This window comes from Apteryx mantelli, chromosome 5 (genome assembly GCF_036417845.1).
Source record: "Apteryx mantelli isolate bAptMan1 chromosome 5, bAptMan1.hap1, whole genome shotgun sequence".
Taxonomy (NCBI): domain Eukaryota; kingdom Metazoa; phylum Chordata; class Aves; order Apterygiformes; family Apterygidae; genus Apteryx; species Apteryx mantelli.
This window is the reverse complement of record NC_089982.1, coordinates 67,285,371-67,307,084: the sequence shown is the minus strand read 5'-3', so window position 1 is coordinate 67,307,084 and position 21,714 is coordinate 67,285,371. Positions and strand designations below refer to the sequence as shown.

Below are 21,714 nucleotides of genomic sequence, written 5' to 3'. Positions count from 1 at the left end.
CTAAATGGACAAGGTCTTGCTCACCTTGTCCATCCCTCTGGCAGTGTGAAACAGCTTCTGGTAGTATATTGCCTTCTCCAATCTCGTTCAAAATATTTTAAGTGCTAGTTTTTGCAATTACTTTTGGGAACCGTGCCTCTTCCTAATGAGGTGAACATGCTCTAACAGGGCTTTTCTTTACCCCGGGCCACTTAATATTTCTCAGCACTGTACATGCAAAACAAGAGCTGTGGCTGTAGTTCAGGAACTCTTGGCTACAAAGCTGCTCCCAGTTTGACAGCAAATCTGTATGAGGTCTTACGGCATATGGTCAATCCGTCCACCCTCTAGGTGGGTCGCAGATGCGTACAGGAGCACAGTGGATAGTTTGTCTTCTGATTTTCTGTACTATATGACAGGAGCAGGAAATAATTTGCCACTTTATGGCTGGTGTGAAGAGAGCTCACAACCCTGAACCACACACAAGCTCTATTTCCAAGGAAGCCCAAAAACCCAGTGTTCCTCTGAATTCAAGCAGGAACACGCTTACTTCACAGTATGGATATTTTAACACACACAATGCATCACTATTAGTCTTGTTTACTACCTTTTATTCACATACTGAAAGAGTACATACATGTGTCAGTAGCATAGATTACATCATCTCTTTACTAAAAAAAGCTAAATGTATATACAGCCTTAAAATGTTTCCACTGTAGCTACCATACTGTATTAAATGTATTTTTATACAAACTACTGCTCTTTACATAATTGTATGTATTTGAAAATACATTAAAAATTACCAAGGGGCATGCTCTGTTATCTGTTCTTACTGTCCTATACTTTTCTGATGTTCTGACAGGCGCAGTAAATTATGGATATGCATAGTTTATTTACTACCCAAAACAATTTATATTACAGAATACAGGCCAGGGAGACAATACTATTGTTGCATTTGGGAAGGCAGAAAGAAAGAGTATTTTAGGCACTCAGTAACTGCTGTTATTTTGGCTGTAATCTGGAGCTCTTCCTTGGGAGCAGGGAGACCAGAATAAGGCTCTTTTTGAGACACTGCCTTATTTAATTCTGTAAAATGTATTGTAACCCCTTTTCTTCACCAGCTGGTGCTTTTGTGCCCCCTCCTTACTGCTTTGATCCCAGGACGGCCTGTGAGCTAGCTCGGCAGAAAGCGGGGTGCGGGTGCCGAGCCGGCGCTCTGGCCAGGGCTGCCACGCTTGGCTCTGGGGCTGGCAGCTGCGCAGCGGAGACACTGCCATCCTGCAAAATCCATTCTCCGCTCTCGCTTCTTCTGGTCCCACGTGAATGAGCTACACTCCCGTTGATCACTTTTTCCTCTTTATTAAGCCCATCTCTGCAGAGACATTTTTAATTTAATTCAACTTGATAGCCAAGTCTCAAAGCCCCTTGGCTCTCGAATAGTGCAATCGTTTGCTAATGGATACAAAAGCTCTTTTCCACCATCCTCTTGCCTTCCTTCTGATCAAAAATATCAAGATCCAGTTTCTTTAAACTAGCTTTTTAATTTTTGGACTTATGCCCCTTGCTGAGTTAAGGGTACTAGCAGTGAGTCCGAAAAGAAAGTGCCAGCACACTGAGAAATGCCCCTTCTTAGCAGAAAAAATAACTGTAGCTAAACATGCACACTGGACAGAAGAGCAATGAAAAATGCCTTCTGGCAATGCAATTTAAAGAAACTGCTTGCCAGCCATACCCGCTGCATAAGGAGAGGCTTTAAAAAGTAAACTGGGAGAACAGTAAGAAATTTCATTCACTGGCAGACATACTAATCATATCTTAGCTTTGTGGGACTTGTTAGCTTAATCCTAGGAGAGCTATTGCCAAAACTTACTGCAGAAGGCTGGTTTGCGAGGTGAAGACAGAGAGTGTCTACTAGCCTGAATCACAGGAACAGACACCGCATTAGGATTCACAGGCAGAGCTCAATACTTCAGAGGGCTGGATCGTCTAAACTGTAGTCAAAAATAAACCCAGGATGAGCACCTACACTGGGAAAAAATTAGCATGGAATTTAGAAACACAATAAAATGAATTATATCTCTGTCAGGCCAGGAATAATTTTATTTCATAGCAGCTATACAAAAGTTGGTGAAGACTGGGATATTCCAGGTCACTGGTAGCTTATGACTCCTCATGGGAGTCCTTGAGCATCATCCGCCTCTGCGGCACCATTCGCATTTTGGATGTCACAAAGCCTGCGAGGAACATCTCTGTTTGTGATAACAGGGCATGTTTCTGCACATCCCAGGCAAAAAAGTGAAGCTCAGGCAGTGCAGAGATGCTGCGATGGTCTTTGTTACAAAAGAATAAAGGCCAGCTTCATTTGCTCTGCTTGCTTTACACAAAGCCTTGTTATTCCCCAAGTCAGGAGTGCAGCAGAAACAGGCTCATGATAAAACAGGCTAATATGCTAATTGGTAATATGTTTAAAGAAATTGCATATTGCATAAATGAAACAAAAGAAGGCTCTGATATGCAGCTGTCTTGGATAAGGGTGTAGACAGCCTGGCAGAGGCTCTATGCATGCCACGACTGCCCTGTTGAGGATGAGGGAATGTCTTCATCTGTAGCCACCCAAAATACTTTTAAGAATACCCAATATAGCACGGTCTATTCACATCCTGCTGTTCAATCTGACTTCTTGCCTGGCATCCTGGCAAAAGCCTTGAATGATCAAGAGGAAAATTCCCATTTTGGAACCAGGGTTAGGCTTAGCTTGAAACAGCTCTGGCTGCCTTGATTTCAAAAGATTTGGTGATACCAAAGTAGCATTTAGACCTCAGACAGAAGGAGAATTCCCCAAACACATCTTTTGATGATCCATGCCTGAATTTACAGCTTGGGAGCTGTGCTGGAGTGAGACCTCTGGAGAATAAATCAGCTCACTGCGTGCAGAAGAGCTATGGCTCGGAGAACATGAACACAGATGTATCCTTCAAACTACATTTAAGCTGTGCTTTCTAGAAGAACGGGAGATCACGACAGATTCCTTACTTGTTAAAATGCCCCAGAATCTATGGGGATCATCAGGAAGAGTGTGACTGAGGGCTAAATGGGGTGTATTTCTGGAAAAGCTATTAATACATTTTAAATTAGACTGAGCTTGCAGTTGATTCACTCATGCCACCAAGCAGTTCTCTGTGACTTTCTGTCAGTATTAACCTAACACTGTTAAGATGTTAAAGTCCAGAAGTGACAGACCCTTCTTTTCCTGGCTATCCAGCCATTGTGGGCTGGGCTATTTGTAATGCACAATTTGTTACTGAAATACTGATTAAGGGAAGAAAAATGGCACTGGATTATGACTTTCCTTTTGATCTGCAATGAATTAAAATGATGCCTGGGGCTTATTGTAAACCACAAAGATTTTGAAGACAGACCTCAAGAACCCAACAGAAAGTGCATTTTGGAAAGCTGCTGTTCACTTTTACAGTCCATCAGCAACTATGCACAACTGCCTCCCATCTTAAATATCACTACTGAGGTGTTAGTTTAGGAATCAAGACCATTTCTATGCTCTGTATGGTTTCCTCTTTGCTTTTTTAATGAGATATCCAATTTAAGGTAGTTTTCTGGGTAAAATGCAAATCAGTCTTTGATGTCAAAATTAATCCTAATGCATTGCACTCCCCTCTGAATGACTGCAGATTGTAAAGTGTCTTTGAAAAAGGATAAAATGGACATGTCATGCAGTAACCAAGTAGAGGTAATCCCTGATTAACAGGCAAGTTTTAAAAGTCCAGAAAATGCTGTCACACTCCACAGGTGCACCTTATTTTTGGACGGATCTCTCTTTGTTTTGCTTGTGTATAAATGCCATTTTAAATGAATTTCACTCCAGCAGCTTTTCATAAACTCAGGTCAATGATGATATGTTCAAATATTTGTGTGCTGCCTTTAAAACTAGAAGCAAAGAAAAAATCTCTTCGATCCGTTGACACAGCTGTGAAAGAACGCGGTGCTTGCACATAGATTTCTTTAAACAACCTAAAGAGCTTCTTCTCACCATCCCACTGGTATATCTTGGAGAAGGTATAGTCACTTCCCAAGGCTAGGTAGTAATTATTCTTAAAGGAGAAAGGCTGCAGTGTCATGGCTCCTCGGGATGGAAGAGCCTGTATCTCCACAAACTGTTTGCTATTCCATTTCATGACTCTGGAGTCACCAATGAATCTCGTGAGTGTGATGAACAGGCTATTTTCCATCCTAAAACTCTTCACAGCCAAGACATCCTCCATGTTGGGAATTTCACTGTGTGGGACAAACTTTTTTGAAACTTTGTTCCACTGGAGTATAATGGGAACCTGTGAGCGGCTAGAGAGGATTAAATGCGATTTCCCATCTATATCCAGAAACTCAGCATCGGTGTCCCTGAACCACTCGTGAAGTGACTGGTAGGAGTAGAAACCTTTGTTATTCCACTTGTACACTGTTGACAAACCTGCTTTAGAGCTATCTGCTATAACAAAAAACATCTCACTGTCTATCTCAAAAAGCTCTATATCATTTGGCTTGGAAATGCGAGATACTTCGATATCCTGGAATTTAACAAACTTTGTCCAGCTTTCGTCATACTTGTAAATGTGTGAACCACCAAAGAGCTGTGCCACCACCACAAAGACTTGGTCACCAACAAGAATGGCTTTACATCCCACTATGGACTGACCTATTGCCCAAAGAAAAAAAGCACATATATTAGCACAGTACACACCACCGCTTACAACACAAACAGAGATTTGCAAAATCAACCCATTCCTTTTTTTTTTTTTTAAACTTTACCATCTCAAAATTGTTTTTGTCTTTTACTGCATGCCACCAGAGCTTCTTTTCATGCTGTATCACACATGTCATTTTTATTTTCCACCCAACAACTGAAAAGATGACTTCAGATGTTGGAACTATCACACCCTTTGAGGTGTCCAAGTTTGATGCACCCTAAAACACTCACTCCTTTTTATCCAGAATACTTTTTCTTTCTCTGTTCAGGCACCGGCCCCCTAATATCCAAAACAATTATCTGAGCCAGCTTTTACTACTCCAAAATAATAAGACTTGTTATTTCATGACTCAGCAGGAATTTAGAATTCTCTTACTCTTGGAATGTCTGCCTTTCCAGTTTTTTCTTGCTCCAAGAAGGCAGACCCTCATTTTCATTAGTGTAAATGGAAATATTGATGTGTCCTATGGATACATCGCCTGACAGCAAGATGAAAAGATCATCTCAACTCAAAATATTTAGGAATAATGCAGTTGCCAGACTAGATCAGATCAGGTTAAGGTCCATTTTGATAAATGTCAAGTCGCTATACAAGATCCGCATCTAGAAAAGTAACAACCAGACTATTTATGAAAGCACCTGTTGCAAGAAAAGAGGAATTCCTCTTGTAAACATATAGTTGAAATAGAGATGTATCTGCACAGACTCTTCTATGCTTGCTCTATCAAAGTCATTTCAGGAGACTTGCACTGGCATCTTAGGTGACCTGCTATCCATGGTTGTTTCAGATCTGACCTGTGATGATTTATCATCTTTCCAGGGCTAGTACTGTAGGAGGGGTGAGACTTATCTGGAATACCATTAGGTATCTGCAGTGTAGACATCCATACTTTAGCTGATCATCCAAGCTCCTTCTGGCCTAATCTAGTCAAAAAAAATGCTTCTAGAAAAGAATTCATCTGGCCTATTGCAGATGTCTCCTTCTGGAGAGGGCAAGAATGCCCGTTTCTCTGCGTATCAACTATAAAGGCAATCTTGACAACTAGTTCAGGTCCGTTTGCCCATGTTGTAAAGAGCAAAATTTTGACATCTGAATGCCAAACATACAGTTAGTAATGAAACTCCCCATGGAGTTTGTAGTTGGATCCTGAGCTCTACAAAATGCTCTTTAGGCTCTGCAAAAGGCTCTTACCTTTGTGTACTCTGACAGAAGTCTCTAGCTCACTTATATCTGGAGTCCAGAGCTTAAGCTCTGGCCTTCCAAAAACCCAGGTGTGACATTTGAGAAATGAGTCTTGGTGCACATGCTGGGTGTGCAAAGGAGCCAGGACACAAGTCCTGAGTGGAAGTGTCTCCTAATCATGCCATTCAGATGAAGGTGAAATATGTCTGGAAGACAAACTCACACAAATGAACTATTTCACCAGCTGTCTTGCCCAACTTTGCAAATGACCTAAGCTCTCAACTTCATTTCCAGAGCTTCTCTAGAGCTCTGCTAGTTCTTTGGTCCATCTGTTTCTAATTTTACATCCACTGGCATATATTTTCCCCTCATCTACCAACACATAATGGAACCTAAAATGCAAAATTTTCCATTTCCAAAACCTCCTGACAGAGAGGTAGCATCTTGTAAACTTTCGGTAGTGACACAAAGCTGATCTGAGGAGGTAGTTGTTTGCTGTCTTTGTAAACTTCTCAGAACACCTGCCAAAGACACAACATGCTCTTTGTCACCGAGACTGCAAGGTGAGAAGTAATCTATTACATGTAACAAGGAACAGGAGGAAAGAATGCTTCATGGATAAATTTAGCTCCAAAGTCTTTAGAACTAATAGCTTGAAGTGGTTAGGAAACCTGACAGTGTATAATAGCTCTAAAGACTCCCTCCCTGCTGTCAGAAGACACAGCGCTGATTGACTGAGCTTTGTATAGCACCACAAATGTCAGCTCAGGACAGAATGGTTCCTAGCATTAGAAAACCACCTGGTATCCACATGCGCTATTGTTTGGTAAGGAATCTGGCCAGGATGCAAACTTAGCACTTTTGTAAATGGAAAGTAAATGTGGAAGCTTTATAGTACACCTATTTAGGAAATAGCCATGGCTTAAACATTTCAATGTTATCATCTTCAGCTGTGGGACAAGCTTTCCTGACCTGTCCACCCTAGAAACACCCTCTGTATCTATTTCTTTCTACACAGGAGATTATTTTTATATTCAGTTTTGCAGGCACTTGGGCAACAGTAAGGGCTTCTGTAACCTGTACTTTAACCCACAGCATAACATAGGCAGTGTCAAAGCTGGGCCACAGCGTGACATGCACAGCAAGCATCTGTGCCTTCAGACCTGTCTGCGAGACCAGAACTCTCATACAGACAAGAAAAAGCCTAGCCTGTGTGCTATAGTGAGGTTAAAAGTGTGTGTATTAAAAAGATGCGCTACTCCATAAAACCATTCTTGTCCAAACCTTTCACACTTTGAACTGCTGATTTCAGAGATTAAGGACGAAAAGCATCAACTGATTCCCATCTATGAATCTCCTCTTCACAGTTTCTCCTTGTGAAATGTCAGTAGTCCATCAACAACTGGAATCCCAGTGTTCATGTACCTGTGATATTGTCATAACTCCTGAAATTCATTTCAATGTGATCCCACTCCAGGACCATGCAGTTCTCCATGCTAGGCTGTGCAATGGCTACGAACACATCGTTCTTAGAGTTGAATGTATCCACTGAAACTGACTGGTAGGGCAAAATCTGGTGAACAACAAAATCTAGAAACATACATTGATAACAATTAGGATACATCCTGGCTGGAAACACAAAATAAGTGGTTGCTGATTACAATCATTAACACTGAAAAACGCTTTCAAGTGAAATATTCTGGATTTTGTATAACATGGAATTGTCAGTGCTCACGTGTCGGGCATGCAGCAATCAGGAAAGAGAGTATCCTGCTTTAGGCATCATAAACTGTCCTCAGGAAAAACATTTTCCAAGGAGATCAAGAGAGGTAAATAGTGCCAGAATTCTGATTTTGCACCTAGTTTGGCTGATACCAGTGAAATTAAGATACATTCACAGGGTCGCATGCCATCGAGAGAGAAGTCTCTTTCCCCTCAGCTGGAAGTTGCTTTCCCGTCAAGTGAAATGGCCTTGCTAAAATCACTTTCAAGCTGAGAGGCAACAACTTCCAGCTCAAGTCCAATAACTTGTTAAAGACATGCAAATTTAATCACTCGCAATTTGTGTTATGCTAAACCAGGCAGAAAGTGAAATTATATCTGAAGTTTGCCTGGGGACAACCCCATTTTGGCTAGACCATAGACAAAGCAGTGTAATCAAAAACTCAGTTAACATAACGTTTTATGGGACATTGTAAAGTAGTTTAGGCATAAAATATGACCAACCTGCAAATTACTATCTGGTGGAAAATGTGTTCTAGATTCTAAGACCAAGGATTCGAAGCAACCCATTAAGATTAGGAACCTAACTCCCAAGCGCAAGATTTGTTCTCAAAAACCAAGCGTCTTTGTAGACTTAATTCTAAAATTCCCCTTGGGCTAAGTCAGTAGTCAGCTTACAGCCCATTTGGGGCAAAATGAGGAAACTCAGGTCTGAATTTGATATTTGGACTGACAGCTGGGCAAGGTCATTAATTTTCAGAAAAAGAAATCAATACAGCAGAGTTGACACAGGAAAAACAACATTTATAACATGTTTCATTCTAGAATGTGGCAGAAGACCTGGACTGAAGTTATATATAGATATAGTTAAACAGAAAAGGAAATGAAACTTCCACTAAGATGAAGTTTCTTTGCAGAACCAGACATGCCTCTGTATTAAGCTCCATTTGCTACATGCTTCACTATTCATTCCTACTTTGGAAGAGCCTGAGCATCCAGGAATTCTGGTGACACGTTAATTAAGTCCTCACTCTGATCCTTCATTTTGGTCCATTATAAAATAATTGCTTTCAAATGAAGAACTTTATGCCTACACAAGCCTGAAAGCCCTGCCCTTGAGGAGTTATACTTCTGGAGAATAAAGATAGACAACTACAACTGAACAAGTACACCAGACTCCACAGCTGCAAAAGAAATGACAGGCTCCATTCTTTGGGTGACTACTATAAATAGACCATGGGCTTGATTCATAAATGCCAGTGTGAAAACAGGGAATTTATCTTCATTCTCACTGGGAAAATAGCAGGACTGGAGAGAACTGACACCAAGGTAGGCAGAGAGCAAAAAAGTGATAAATCATAAAATGTAACTAAGGATGCGACAATAACTGATACAGTCACAGAAAATCAAAATACATTTAAAATCTTGGGAAAAGCAAAAAAAAGCACCAACCCAAACCCAGATCCAACACTGAAAGAGACATCTTTTTTAACATCTGGACAGCTCTGAAACACTCTGAGGGCAGGTATTTGGCATCTGTGAATTAAAGCAAGCCAATCTGCACATTAAAACCCAGGGCTCCTTCAGGAATGACACAATGCTAACAAAGCTATTTTGACTTGTACCTGTCACTGGGCTCATTGTATCACTGGATGCGTAAGAGTGGCTAACTAAAGTAGCGATCAGTAAAAAACAGTAAACGCCACTTTTAGCACCAGTTGGAAATCCCAGACTCCAACACAGCCCCAAGTCACACAGTGAAGAGCTGCTGCCGTGTCAGGCTTGAGATGAATTTCGGGCTGTGGAGCTTGACCTACTTTCACACACAGGTCCACCTACCCTGCTTTAATGCTAGGAAGAGACCATACAGTAAATATAAGGTAAGGGCTGAGGAGGGGAGGGATGTTTTTCAACATTTTTCTCTTTCGGCCTGGATGAGCCTGGGTGGGAGAGGGAGGAGGATGCTGCCCTCCGCTCCCCTCCCTTCGCTGGCCCCCATCTACGCCGCCTCCCTCGCACCACGCGGCCACCCTGCGGCACAGGCTCCCGCTGTCCCTTTGGCCCCTCTTCCTCAGGGGCTTCCCTTTGGTGGAGACGGTTACTCTAGCAGGGCCACCTGGGCCCGGAGACGCGAGCCGTCCTTCCCCGCGGCGCGAGGGAGGCAGTCCCACCACGGTGGCACCGGGGACCTCCAGCTTGCTCTTCGCAAAGGGTGAACATGTGGAGAGAGAATATGGAGCAGTCGGCTCTTAATTCAAAATCCGCCTTATTTCCAGCAACTTCCCCTGTGCAGAAAGCCTTAATAATGCATTTTGCCTAATATACCTAGGACTCCAGATATCTAGTCCAGAAAACCTCAGGTATCTGGTCGAGTCCGCTGCTGCTGGTGGGGAGAGAGAAGCCCCTCCAGAAGACATCCCAGGTAGGTGAATACAGAAGGAGCTAAACTTTTAAAACACTACTGCTCAGTGGGACGATCCCTCCCTGCCTGGCAGCCTGGGCGAAGCAGGTACCACCTAAGTACGAGGCCTGCTTCCAGTGACTATGGAAGCGCAAAGCCTGCTTTCAAGCCTCCTGAAAGCAAATACACATTCCCCTGCAGCGCTGATGACCACGAGGCAGCAGCCTCCCACGCTCTTGCACTCAGTCTGCCCCTTTCAAACACTCTGGGAGGATGCCAGAGCTCCTCCCTTCTGCCCCATCACCTCTCACCACGCGCTCGAGCGCCACGAAGCCCTGAGACACTTGCTCTTCGTTCAGAGCAGTTAGACTGGCTTGAAAATGCCCTATACTACCTGAAGTAGTATCTATACATCTGTATACATCACATCTATACAGCATGCAGCCAGATCACTTCTCTGATAGCATGTGAACAAACACTCAGCTGGGCAATCCTTGCACCACGTAATACCTGAGTTTCCAAGCAAACGCTATAGCATGTGCAATTAGATTTACACTCGGTAAAACTTCACTTACAGCAGGGCAAGGGAGTGACATTAAGGATGATTTTTGCCTGCAGCAACTTTATAGTTACATATGCAGATATAAGGATGTGACAGAGGGCCAGCAGGTCAGTAGAGCTCTGAGGATCAGGTAAATAAGGTTTATTTTTGCACATGGTTAGTACAGTGTAATTATTTTACTTCAATTTGATTTAAGAAAAGTTCACTTTTACTTGGTACTTTTGCACCTCTGTGGATTGGCAGACACAGGAATGTAACTTCAGTATAGTTCATAGCATAGTTCCAAGTTATGTCACTCTTGGGTTTTTGACATCCTTTTATGGAGCAGATTACCACCCTTTTCCTCTGCTGCTTTTCTAACATATTTTTGAACTCCAAGTTCATTCTCTTTCTCTTTTACGTATTGCCCTTCGATTACCTTTCATACCTTGTCCTAAAACTTTACCTCATGATACAAATAATCAACTTTTCTGTTACTTCTTAAAAAAAAGATTACAGGTGCTCTATCTCATTCTTGATGACTGAGTTGATGACAGAGAACTTGAATGCCTCTGATATTACTGTACAGAAAATAAAGGCAATGTCTTCTCATCAGATACATGAAAAACAATACTATAGCAGCTGATATTCTCAATTGTATGATGTAGCCACATTTAAATATAGGTAACTGCTGTTATATTTGGTCATAAAATAAAAGCATAAACACATGCAAGTTTCTCTCCATTCCCTTCAGCATGCTTTACGTTACCTAAAATAGAAATCAAGATCCTAAGCAAGTCAGTAGCTGGAATATTATTGGAAATTTCTCTCCAGTGTAATGGAGTTCTATAAAAAAGTGCTGGCAGTATTGCTGCCACATTTGATACTATTAAATTGTGGCCTATTGAATAAAGATAACTGATATAGCCACATTATCTAAACTTCTTTCCATTGCTGTCTGTGAAATACAGAGATTTTGGGAAGCTCATCTGACATAACTATATGGCTTTATTCCAGACAATAGAAAACATTCTGTGATGAAATTAAGACACAAAGTGAGTCATAATCAAGCCTTTTGGAATAGGAACAGTCACAGCTCTTCTCCCATTATCACTTAATCCAAATAAAAACTCTACTTACTTTGGCTTTAAAATGTAATTTTCTCAATTGATGCCTGTTCTGGTATTCTAAAGTGCTTTGTATATAACCCTTTCTTCCCTTCCCTCCCCCCAGATGATGCTCGTAGAAACAAAATGGTTACAGACTAAACTTCTGATATTTAACCACATTTGGTGTGCTTAGAAATATACATTCTTAATACCTGTAGTGGTGCATTCATAATCAAAACTTGTCACATCATTTAACTTCTTATCCTGATATTCTGCTGGACCAATACACAGGACATCAGAAACAGTGGAATTTGTCATCTTTAACCACAAAAACAGCCACTTGGCTTTGCAGTCACACTCAAATTTATTTCCCCTTAAATCTCTAAAAAACACACAGAAATAAACATATTTGAAAAGGTTGATAGCAATATGAATACTACATAACTGTTAGCACCTTGACATACTGAATTTAAAAATATCTAATGTAGTTTTGAACTGAGAACAGGAAAGACATCTTGTTTGATTCTGACTCTCTTAGTATGTACACACTTCCATTGAAGTGTTGTCCTTGGAAAACAATTTCAACCTAGGAAATATGCCCATGTATAATCTTAAGCATGGAGAATTGTGATTCAAATGTAAAGTCACTTATATCTGTAAGTTTTCAAAGGATTAGGACCGTAACATAACAAATGCTCACAGTGTGGATGTCTGCTGCAAGTCTGCCTCCCATCGTCTGCTGATGACATAGATAAATCCCATTGCTTCAATAAACTACTCCAGTACCACTGGCTGACAGAGTAGTCTTGTCAGTACAATTTCTGTGTTACATTAAATACAGAGATATTCAAAATAATAATGAAGGGCTTATATTTTTAATTAGTCACTGCTGATGTGAAGTCTAGTCAGTGTAATATTCTCCCACCAATGTATGTAAGATTTCAAATACTGTACCTGCTCTTCAATCCCTTGGTAATCCTTGCGGCTTACAATCACACTTCCCTATTTTGGAGAGCCAGGTCAAAAACAGGGAAAGCTGACTAGCTGCTTAGTTATACAAGAAAACGCTGACAGTAAGTCAGCAATATGCTACCCATTGCACAAAAACAAAAGAAAAAAGGATAATTTATTAAATTAATGCCTTTTACTAAAATAATCTCAGGAAATACTTGCAGAAATAACAGGAAAAAATGTTCAGAGAAATTGCAATCTTAAAATTCAGTCTCCCTTTCACTAAACAAAATTGATGTGCAAGATCAGAAGGAGTACAATAATGCAAACTATGTGCAGTATCATGAAAAATAACAGTGATTTAAGAAACAGCAGTTATTTTAGGAGAGTCTACCAAGTAAATAACTTTTAAATGAAAAAAGATAGAACAAGAAAATGCACATTTATTTTTGGTGTGGATATCAGATACAGCACCACACAAAAAACAGAACTTAAAACTCAGTAGTAGAGTCGCAATAACAGGCAGCCCATAGAAAGATTTTCATTACTTACAGTTCAATTAAAGAGTCTAAATCACTGAAGACATCCCTTGGCAGAGCTTTAAGATGGTTATTGGCCAAAGAACTAGAGAAGAAAGTTAGAACTTAATATCATTGTCATCTTGACTCTTACCAAGTCTAACTTTACTTACATAATATTAATTATCTGGTATCGTACAACTACTAGCACTGACAATACCTACCAGGAACATGCACATATTAATTATTCTCATTTGGGAATGGTGATTGAGAGAGAAAAATGAAGCTGATGTAAAAAAAAAAAAAAAAAAAAAAAGAGTAAAATACACATTCCACCTGGAAAAAGCTTTGTAACACACACAGCAAACACTGAACATGCTGAAAAGAAGCAGGAATATTAATCACAAGCATACGATTAAGGTGGCATCAGTGGCAGCATCCACAGGTAAGGGCTGCACTTATGTCCTAACATAAGTGTGCACTGGCACCTGAACATGCTGTAGTGCTGCCAGAGCAGGAGCTTTTTAAAGGACACTTTTTAAATTTGTGGAAAGCACCTTATTAACAGTCTGAGGTAGCTGACAAACAGAGATATAGGGAAATGTTCTATACGGCATGAAAACTAGTTATCTGCACCAAAGAGTTTTGTTCAAATACAAATTATTCTACTAAGCATTAAACAACTTACAGGTGAGTCAAGTCTCGAAGGCCACGAAATGCATTTCTTGAAATGGTTTGAATTTTGTTTCCTTCAATGAATCTAGGCAAAAAATAAGTATTTTAAAAAAGATTCTAATTAGCACTATTATTATCATCGGTGGTATTTTAACCTATGGCCTCCAAACTCAGCAGGTTCCTGGGTAGCCCCTTCAGACTTAAAACTGAGGGAGTCTCAGTGGAGTCACTCACATTCCCTTTTCCCCTTTCCTCTGGTAAAACACAAGGAATGATGCAGGTACCAGGCAGTGCAAGAGAGAGCAAACGACAGAAAGATCCACCAGAAGAAGAACAAAACGAATAAACCAAAAAAAACATTATTCCTCTTATTACTTAATCCTCCTATACAGTTTGGTGTGTGAGGAAGGAGACCTGGGGAGGAGAAGCTTCTGAGATGTCCATCTTTAGGTCCATCTAGAGTCCTACCTTCCTTTCACAAATTGCCCAAATTTTAAAATCACAGGGCAGCAGAGAGGTGCAAGTGCTTCACAGGCTGCAGACGCCAGACAACTCTGCTCAGGGGAGCTCGTGCTCGGGCAGTGCTGAGGGCGCCCGGGCTGCTGCACACAGAGTGCTGTCTCTGTACCCATAAAGCCAGCGGGCTCTCAGGCCACTGTCACTGCAGCGATGTGGACTGCAGTTACGTACTGGTATCCCATTTATCCAGAAGTGCGGAAAAATGGCAAGGAAAAAAAAAAAAAAGCCTTGCTTTTCTCCATGTTGCCATATGTCACCTCTCTCCAGCAGGGACACCAGCTCTGCAGGACACACACAAGTCACAGCCCCGACCTCCGTGGAAATAACGACAGTCACCTATTGATTGCAGGAGGGTGCTGCTAGTCCTGACTGCACATCAGCATTTAAAGAAAGAGCTGATATTTGAACATCTTGTCCCCAGAGCAGCTGAGGACACATGTGTAAATACACCATCAGCCCAGTCAAGCAGGCTGGCGTGGCAGCCCAGTGACCTTGAAGCTATTGCATGGTACAGGTGTACCTGGATGCAGAAAACCACACATCGACTTTGAAAAGTTTAGGGGATGAAAGTGTCTCCCTTCTTGCTGTGCACCCTTGTTTGCCTTGCAGGGAAATGGAGGTAAAACAGCATAAGCCCAGGTCTCTTCTTGAGAGAGCCAAGGGGGGGCTGCAGCCCTTACGGGGATGCAGGAGATGAAGTGCCCTGGGTTCAGACAGAGCCAAAACCCTTCGTGAAGTGTCACGGCCTCTCCCTGCACACAATGGGTGCAGATGAGATGTGTTCACGTGGAAGATGCCCAGAAAGGGTCAGCCATCCTCCGTTACGAGGCCGCATCAGGACACAAATTCAATCAGCAGAGCAGACAGCCAGATTGCTTCCCGACATGGCACCCAGGCAGCAGCCGGCAGCCGCTCCTTCTTGCCCAGCCCCAGCGTCCCAGCACACCACCAGCTTGCTGGCAGCACAAATAAACACAGTTCTGCTGGACACACTGCAGGCAGATGATGGACATCTGTGCTGGGACTCAATTTGGTGGATTTGTGTCACCGAAGCCGACCTTGAAGGGAGGCTGCCCTGGGAATGTACCTACTGGCACGCCGCTGCAATTGCTAGCAAAGCTCCGAACTTTATCGGAGCTCCATTATCCCGACTCCGTAAACATAACCAGATGGTCTTAACGGTATCCTGAATGCCGCTATTACTGCCCTAACTGCGGCGTGATGCCGTAACAGCGGCTGCCACTACAGGTGTGCTGTACGGGTATATGCTGTGGACGCTGCCCAGCTGCTCTTTGCCTGGACTCTGTGCTTTGTGCACAAAGAAACTTCTTGTTCTTGTTTGTCAGCAGGGTTTCCTTGCTCTCTGTAACAGCTAACCATTGATAACTGCGAGGCATGAGTTACTGAAGCTCTAATGGTATTACTCTCCATATGGGGAGAGGGAAAAAAGAAAAAAAAAGAAAGAAAGATAGATAGAAAGAAAGAAAAAAGGCTGCTCACTCTCAGTTCCCAAAAGGCAGAGGTCAGATTTGCTGGCAGGAGGAAGTACTTCGTGGCATTGGCAGGGAGAATGACAACAACCATAAACTGAGAGCACTTGTTTGGCTGTTACCAAAGAGGATTGAAATTGTAAGGTTTTAATCAGCCTTAACTCTGTTCCCCGGTTTGCAATTAGCTACTGGGGCAGAAATTTTCCCTGTGATCAGCTGAGAAGGGGCAGGATGTTTCTCTTGCAGATATGGGTCTGGCTACAGTTACCAGTGCATCTGTCAGTAGAGCACACACTACTGTAACAAGCTCCATTTTGGGCTCACGAGCACCTGAAAGCTTAAGCAAGTCAATATTTAAACAACGTAAGAATATTTGCAGGGTTTTTTCCTTTCTCAAACATTCTGCAAATTACTGTTTTTACAGGTAGACACATGGAGAAAAGAATGGTTAGATAACTCTTGCTAGCACTGAAAAGTCCAGATGTAGCTGAATCATGTATTTCAGCATATACCATTTACCATAAGTCACTTCTCAGTCCGTTAATCCTATCGTCGGCTACTCCTCACAGATTTTTAGTCTTGAATATACCCCATCTTAATACCTACTTTCCTGTAAGACTTTAGCAAGAGTCAGTTTTATGAACATTGTTCTTCCTAGAGAAGACAGAATTTTCCACAGTTACCTTTCAGCACAGAAAGATGGGTGGAAAGATTAATCTTTGCAGATCACATTCAGAGTTTAAAAACATACCAGCTCATTTCCGGTAACACAGAGAAATGGCAGTCCTTTGGAGTATGAAGTGAGGACAACCTGGTACCAGGGCTAATACTTTTTTAAAAGAAAAAAGGGTGACCTAAAAAAAAAAAAATTGGGAAATGAAAGTAATGTAAAAAACAATGAAGAAGCGAACTAAGTTAAGAAGAGGAAAGTTAAATAAATTTAAATAAGAATATAAATAATTACAATATTTTACATTATATGAAATATATGTTTATATATTCATATATTCATAATTATTTATACTATAAAGATAAATGCCACGGGCATTAAATGGGATATTAGAACAAAGGGGAAGCTGGAGAGGAGAGGTGGGGAAAGAGAACCAGTCTGGCAACCAGGGTTGTTCTAGGCAGTACAGACACTCTGCAACTCCTCTTCAGGGTGACGACAGGCAGAAGAGGTTTCAACAACTCTTTCCTGAAACTCAGAACTCCTTGACCATGATGGCACTGTTCTGTAAATCCAGGCAAGTTCTTGCTCAGCAGGACTTTTTCAGTGTACTGTAATTACACAGAGCCACTTTGCATTCACGGCATATTTTAAAAAAATCCACTGTAACCTCTAAAAAAAAAAAAAGGTAGGCAACCATAAAGGATATTTGCACAGAAATGGAATATAAATCCTCTCTTTCTGCTGCTCCTGGTAATCACAGTAAGGACTATTTCTCCAAGGCAGGAGTCTAGGCAACTTATCAAAACATCTTGATTTACAAAGGACAGGGGAAACATAAAATACCAAACTTACAGGTATTCTAGATGGAAGAGACCAGCAAAGGCATCATCTCGGATAACAGTGAAGGAGTTAGAGTTCAGCAAGCTGAAAATGGAGAGCAGGTGTTAGGAAAGCATATTAAAACTTGACACCCTAGATTACGCCAGTTGTGTTTATTGACCATGACCAGACTAATCCTACTGACTCAAGCCCATATCATCCTGTCGAGGCCACACACATAAAATACTATGGGACTAGTGGTGTCTGCTCCAGGTGCTGCCTTGCCCCCCCTCTACATCTTCAGGGACAAAATGCAGTTGCACGGGAGCAGCTGTCATCGGAGCCTCAACAACGAGGTCCAGGAGAAAGAAGCTACAGAAAAGCTCTGCCAGCAAAGCTCCTTCTCTGCTCCATCAAAGCACAAAGGTAAGCAATCTCCAATATTTAAGTTCAAAGGCAAAAACTGCTACCTCGTTTTAAGAAAACTGCAAAACTTCTCATTCAGCCAGAAAACCAAACCCTACTCAACAGGAATCACTTCTGCACAATCTCACCAGAATTTTCAGCTGCAAGTGAATATGTCGCATTAATCGCTCTACTGTAGCCACTTATTAATCCTCTTTTTATATGGTTTTAGGCATTTTACTAAAATTAATTTAGAAGACTAATGAACACGAAATGCAAACCTTCTCTGTGATCCTAGTTATTATGCTAATACTATACAAATGCTCCTTAAATTATCCCAAAGAAATCCGAGAAAGATTCAGACTACAATCAAAAATAAATCTTTGCATTACTACTTTACCACGGCTGCATGAAAGTGCTCAGCTCAGCATTTATTTCTTTTGTAATTTAATCATTCCTTTTCTCCTGCAAACTTACAAATTACGCTAACAAACAAAATCTGTCAGGGCCCAAGCTGGTGGTGGTGGTTACAACCCCACCTCACTCCCACATCTGATCTACTACATACAATGAAATGGGCGGCTTCTGCCTTTCTCAACAACTGCCTTTCCCCACTCCCTCCCCAAACAACCCACCATTTCTTCCTGGAAATCCAGTACATCTAATGAAAATGAATAACCTTCTGCAACTCCTCCCACTACCACTATCCAAAAGAATTCCCTAATTTCCTATTTTCCACCCACCCTTTCCCTCAGACCACTCTAGGATTCATCGAGATGGCATAGGTCTGTTGTTTCCCTCATTCCTGGGTGGGCAAAGTCCTCCTTTCCTCTGCCCAGGGCACTGTGCTGGCCTGAGCTCCAGCAAAAACTTTGCTTTGGGACTTGGTTTACGCTCAAACACTCTGGGGAAATCCTCTATTTCCCCGAGGAGACCAGAGCAGGCATCCTAGGAGCATGCTCCAATCTCCATCCTGACCCACACATGCAATGAAAGGGGGCTGGAGACCACCAGTCTTTCTTTCCCCAGGTAAGCTTTTTACCTATGAAAGGTTAGAGAACGCATCTTACATTGGAAAACACATTAACACGATGGTAAAGGTAATTTTCCCACTTGCAACATCAGGACAGCTGTATTTAGAAATGAGGTGGTTAATGACTTGGTTGGTTATTTTGCCTAATATATCTCATCCTAAAAACAGCCGAAGTTCATCAACCTTCTCTGCCCAGACTGTGTCGCCTGGCGCTCTATTAAAGCGAGTGAAAGCCTCCACCCCTGGCTTTGCCCACTTCTCCCCACGTTTCCCATGGGATGCTGTCCCTCCCACCCCAAAGGCGAGAAACACGGGCCTTTGAGAAGAAAAAAGTGCAGGCCCTACAGGGAGGCTGCCCGTCACACTACCACGTGCCTTTAGCATGCTTGTCTAAGGCTCATTTTAATTTATAGATCTGTGAAACTTAGCCTGGATTTCTGGCGGGCCTCATACGTTTTTAATATAGTTTTCCTCACCACCTGCCTTTGAGCTGCAGGTAAGCCAGGCAGGCTGTTGGGGCCGGCTGGGTCAAGCACACAGGGGCACGGTCTCCATGCCGAGCAGCGCACAAGGAAGCAGCCGAGATCCCCAGCGGCTTTGCGTAGCCTGCACTGAACCCCACATCTCCGTGCCTCCCCCTTTCCCCCACCGCAGCCAAACTAAAGCAAGCCTGGGTACGCTACTCGAGCTGCCGGCACGCATACGACTGCAACGCATGTGCGATCAAGGGACTTGCCCAAGGTCACGACGGGCAGCAGCGCGCGGCCCTGCGCCCCGTCTCCCCAGCCGTCCTCCGAGGCCCACCCTGTGCGCGGACGGAGCCGCCGTTCGGCTGGCCCAAAAGGCCCCGAGGAGCTGCCCTCGGGTCGGCTCCCGCGCCGCAGGGCACGCTGCAGGCCGTGCTGGCACGTCGCGTGCGGGTGCTTCTCTTGGACGTCCACGATGTCCGCCCTTCCCACCGCCTGGTCTCGCTGCCGACCTGAACCTCCCCGCAACGTCAATAAATGCCACAAGGCGAACGCGAGATTCATTAGCACGAAACGAGCATGAGTGAGGACGCGCACATGGCTCACGGGGGAAAAACTCTGCCTTAAACTTTGTCAAGCTGAGCCTCAAAAAAGAACTTACAAAATCAGAAAACAGCCTGTCCTGCTTTAGTAAATAAATACACGTTTTATCAGCTGCTTGATGCTACTATAGGAATACAGAAAACGTGTCCCGCAGTCATGAAGGAGCAGCTACATCAGCAGAGCTGCACAAGCTGTGGCTCTCTCCACGATCTCCTTTTCCAAAAGGACACCCGCAACTGCGTTTCGGGGAAGGGCAAAGCGCTACGCGGCACCATGCTTCCCCAGGGAGTGCGGTGCGGTGCGGTACTTACAGCAGCTGCAGGGAGGGCAAGTGGGAAAACATCCTGTCCTTGACTTCGGAGAAGGTCCCGTTCACCAGGCTCCTGGGGAAGGAGAAGTGAGGGAGCGCCCCAGGACAGGGGGGCTCCGCGGGGCGCGCTCCCGCGCGCCCGCCCGCCCGCGCGGCCCCGGCCCGCCCGCGCTCACTCACAGGGAGCCGAGGTCGGCGGGCAGGCTGCGCGGCGGCCCCGCCGCCCCCACGCACAGCGCCGACTCCCGCCAGCAGCTGCAGGGCGCCGCGCAGCGCGGCGGCGGCCTCCGCGCCGCGGCGGGCGGCAGCAGCGCGGCGGCCGCCGCCAGCGCCAGCAGCCGCAGCGGCCCCGCCGCCGCCATGCGGCCCGCGGGCGGCGCGCTCCCGGCCGCCGCCATCCGCGCCGCCCGCCCCGACTGTGCGGGGCCGCCGCCCGCGGGGCTCCGCCCGGCGCGGCGGGGGCGGGGGGGAGGCACTGCCCGCGCCCGCGGCGGGGCGGCGCTCGGCGCCGGCTGCTGCGCGGCCTCCGCGGCCCGGCGCCGCGGGGGGGCTGCGCCCGGCGGGGGTCGCGGCCCGCCCGGCAGCGCGGCCGCGCGTTTCGCCGCCGCAGACCCGCGCTGCTCCCGGGCCGAGCCGAGCCGAGCCGAGCCGAGCCGAGCCCGGCCCGGCCCGGCCCGGCCCGGCGGAGCCCCGCGGGCGCCCGGCGCCGCCCTCCCCGCTCCCGCGCCCGCTGCAGTGCGGCAGCGGCCGGGGCGCCGCGCTGCCCCGGCCCGGCGGGACCGAGCCGGTGGGTCCACGCCGCCCACGCACCCCTGCCTCAGCCCAGCCCGCCCCACGCACCCCATCCTGCCTCGTCCCATCCTGCCCCACGCACCGCAGCCCAGCCCGTCTCACCTCACGCACCCCATCCCACCTCACATGCCCCAGCCCAGCCCAAACACCCCATCCCACCCCATCCCAGCCCATCCAACCCCACAGGCCCAGTCCCCTCCATACCCCAGCCCAGCCCACCCCATGCACCCCATCCTAACCCATGCACCTCATCCTGCCTCATCCCAGCCCAGCCCACCCTGCCCCCCCCACCATCCTGCCCCCCCCCACCATCCTGCCCAATGCATCCCATCCCAACCCATCTCATCCCATCCTGCCTCATCCCATCCCAACCCATTCCACCCAGAGCACCCCATCTCAGCCCATCCCACCCCACGTGCCTAGTCCCACCCCAGACACCCCATCCCAGTGCATCCCAACGCATCCCAGCCCATCCTACCCCATGCACCCCATCCCACCCCACATGCCCCAAAGCTCATTGCGGGGCATCTCATTCTCTGACAGCACTTTTTCTGTCAGGAGGAAAGAACAAAATTACAGACCTGAAACTTAACCAAGCTCTTGATTGCAGAATTAAGACTGGATCCTTATCTGAACTGGAATCTTGCAGAGTTTTTTAATCTAGTTATTCTCCAACATGGGAAGAGGTGTTTTTTCCTCATGATGGTGAGACTTGTGTAAACATAGGCTTCTGTTCACCAGAACTTAGAAAGAAAAAAAAAAGTGTGA

General features: G+C 44.8%; 1 protein-coding gene across 1 annotated transcript; it reads right to left on the bottom strand.

Annotated features, from left to right (window-relative positions):
• Positions 1-569: 569 nt before the first annotated feature.
• Positions 570-20,501, bottom strand: LGI2 (leucine rich repeat LGI family member 2; the record flags this gene model as incomplete). Its single annotated transcript, XM_067298176.1, has 8 exons — positions 570-4,684; positions 7,344-7,508; positions 11,904-12,073; positions 13,195-13,266; positions 13,849-13,920; positions 17,370-17,441; positions 20,156-20,227; positions 20,335-20,501. Coding segments are annotated over 8 exons (1,608 nt in total), but the record flags the coding sequence as incomplete, so codon positions are not given.
• Positions 20,502-21,714: the final 1,213 nt, after the last annotated feature.